The sequence below is a fragment of the Leptonychotes weddellii genome, unplaced genomic scaffold (assembly GCF_054177405.1).
Source record: "Leptonychotes weddellii isolate Sample4059 unplaced genomic scaffold, ASM5417740v2 HiC_scaffold_25533, whole genome shotgun sequence".
NCBI lineage: Eukaryota > Metazoa > Chordata > Mammalia > Carnivora > Phocidae > Leptonychotes > Leptonychotes weddellii.
This window is the reverse complement of record NW_027847023.1, coordinates 1-2,100: the sequence shown is the minus strand read 5'-3', so window position 1 is coordinate 2,100 and position 2,100 is coordinate 1. Positions and strand designations below refer to the sequence as shown.

At 62.3% G+C, this 2,100-nt stretch overlaps 1 protein-coding gene across 2 annotated transcripts; it reads right to left on the bottom strand.

The window, feature by feature from the left end:
• Window positions 1-474: 474 nt before the first annotated feature.
• LOC102733756 (structure-specific endonuclease subunit SLX1A) lies at window positions 475-1,826 on the bottom strand. 2 transcript variants are annotated; one of them, XR_014142096.1, is made up of 5 exons: window positions 1,684-1,826; window positions 1,251-1,589; window positions 925-1,052; window positions 670-820; window positions 475-588 (listed from the first exon to the last, which is right to left on the bottom strand). XR_014142096.1 is itself a non-coding variant. In XM_081810429.1 (5 exons), exons 1-5 carry the CDS (start codon window positions 1,729-1,731, stop codon window positions 559-561), a joined length of 633 nt encoding a protein of 210 aa, XP_081666555.1. In that variant the 5' UTR covers window positions 1,732-1,826; the 3' UTR covers window positions 475-558. The 2 variants fall into 2 exon arrangements, 1 of the variants encoding a protein (XP_081666555.1); XM_081810429.1 differs by having other exon boundaries at window positions 670-757.
• Between the last annotated feature and the right edge of the window lie 274 nt (window positions 1,827-2,100).

Sequence of the window (2,100 nt, the reverse complement as noted above, 5' to 3'; positions counted from 1 at the left end):
AAAAAGAAGAAGAAGGTAGCGGGAGGGGAAGAATGAAGCGGGGGAAATCGGAGGGGTGGACGAACCATGAGAGACGATGGACTCTGAAAAACAAACTGAGGGTTCTAGAGGGGAGGGGGGTGGGAGGATGGGTTGGCCTGGTGGTGGGTATTGAGGAGGGCACGTTCTGCATGGAGCACTGGGTGTTATGCACAAACAAGGAATCATGGAACACTTCATCTAGAACTAATGATGTAATGTATGGGGATTAACATAAGAATAAAAAAAAAAAAAGAATTGTGTGACGTCAGAAGCATACAGGGGAAAGCTGAGGCACATGGGCCTCCAGGAAGAGGAGAGCCTGGTCCAGGTGAGTGAGCGGTCCCTTCCCAGTCTGCTCTTCTCCTCAGGCCCCAGTGACTGGCAGGGCCTCTGTCTCCTAGCTCCAGCGCTGCCCCCCACCCCCCCACCCCCGCCCCAGCAAACACCAGAAAGTTCCCTTAACTCAGACTCTTTATTGTACTCAAATAAAAAGTGCCCAGACCCACAGGGGAGGCAGAGGGTTGGGGGCGCTGAGGATCAGGTCTCCAGCATGTCTGTCCAGTGTTCCTGTGGAGACAAGAGGACTGGTCAAAGGCAGCCTCGGGTATGGGGTGGGGTAGGGAGGCTGGGGCCAAAGCCACGTCTCACCTCTTCTAATTCCAAGTCTTCCTCTTCCTCCTCGGCTCCCACCCGGCACAGCCAGATCAGGTCTCCCCACAGCAGTGAGTTCTTACAGCTACCAAGGGGTGCAGTTGGTAGGAGACAGAGTCAGGATCACAAGCCTCCTGCAGGCTAGGCCCTGGGTGCCAAGATAAGGACTCAGCTGCCCTGGGGCCTGGACTTGGACAACCGGCACCATCCTCCCAGAGCTCGACCACGCTGGGGCGGGGGTGTTGGACTCACCCCGGGCACTGGCCCTCTAGGGGCAGAAGTTGCCCTGGCTCCTCTTGCAGGAACTCCTCTGCTAGGCAGATCACGTGGGCTCTTAGGTGGCAGCCAGGGTGGGGGCAGCACAGGGGGCCCTCTTCATCCTGTCAGAAGTGGCAGGCAGGTAAGAGAGAAAACCAGGAGGAATGATGTAGCTAACACTCAGAACTTCTAGTGACCAGACACTGTTCCAGAGGGCAAAGGGTGTCAGTGGGCCGCCCGATCCTTCAATAAACAGCTGGATCCCAAGTCGTTGGAACCCTGGGCTCGCAGCGACCTGGAGACGAGGTAGGGCGGCTCACCTGGAAGGAGCGCGCGCACAGGGCGCAGCAGGCCTCGGCGTCTTGGTCGGGCTCGGACTCCGGGTCAGCTAAGGGGTCGGCTCGGCGCCTCGGGGCCGAGGCACGGGACGGCGGAGGCCCGAAGGCCAGCGGCATGTGCGGCGGCGGCGGCGGGCACAGCTCACGTCGGAAGTCGGCGCGCAGCCAGCGCACGGTGAGCGGGAGGCGCGCCCAGGGCGGCGCGCGCAGCATGTGCGCCAGCACGCGCAGGTGGAAAGCGAAGGCGGCCTCGCTGCGCAGGCGCGGGCCTACGTGCGCCAGGCGGCGCGAGGCGTGCGGGTGCTGCCAGGCCCACTCGAACTGCGGGCGGGGAGTAGGGGCTTCAGGGCCGCCCGGTTAGGCCCCAAGCCCCAGCCCGTCCTCCCACCGCCCCCCCCCCCGTCTCCTTTCTTACCCTAAGGGCAGCCACGGCGGAAGGGAAGCCGTGCACGATAAGCACCATCTCCCTGGGGACGAGAACGAGCACGGGGCCCGTGAGAGCCCGCCCGAACCGGTGTCAAGCCGAATCCGCTCGCCATGGTTCGACCCCAGTCCTACCCGGGAGTGGAGTTCTCACGCCCGGCTTCAAACCTCGTCCGCGAGGCTCCGCCCCCCTCGTGGAGGTACGTCCCTTCGCACCTGCCAACCTCAGGCCCCGCCTCCAGCACAGGTACTTAACTGCCCTCCTCAGTTCCTCCCCCTTGCAGGCTCTCTCTTTACCAAACTCCACCTTGTTCATCAGCCCGCTGTCACGGGACCAAGCCTAGATCATCAGTCCCCTTCCTACCCAACCCCTTCCTTCATCCCACAGCTGAGTTTCACAGGGCTCCGC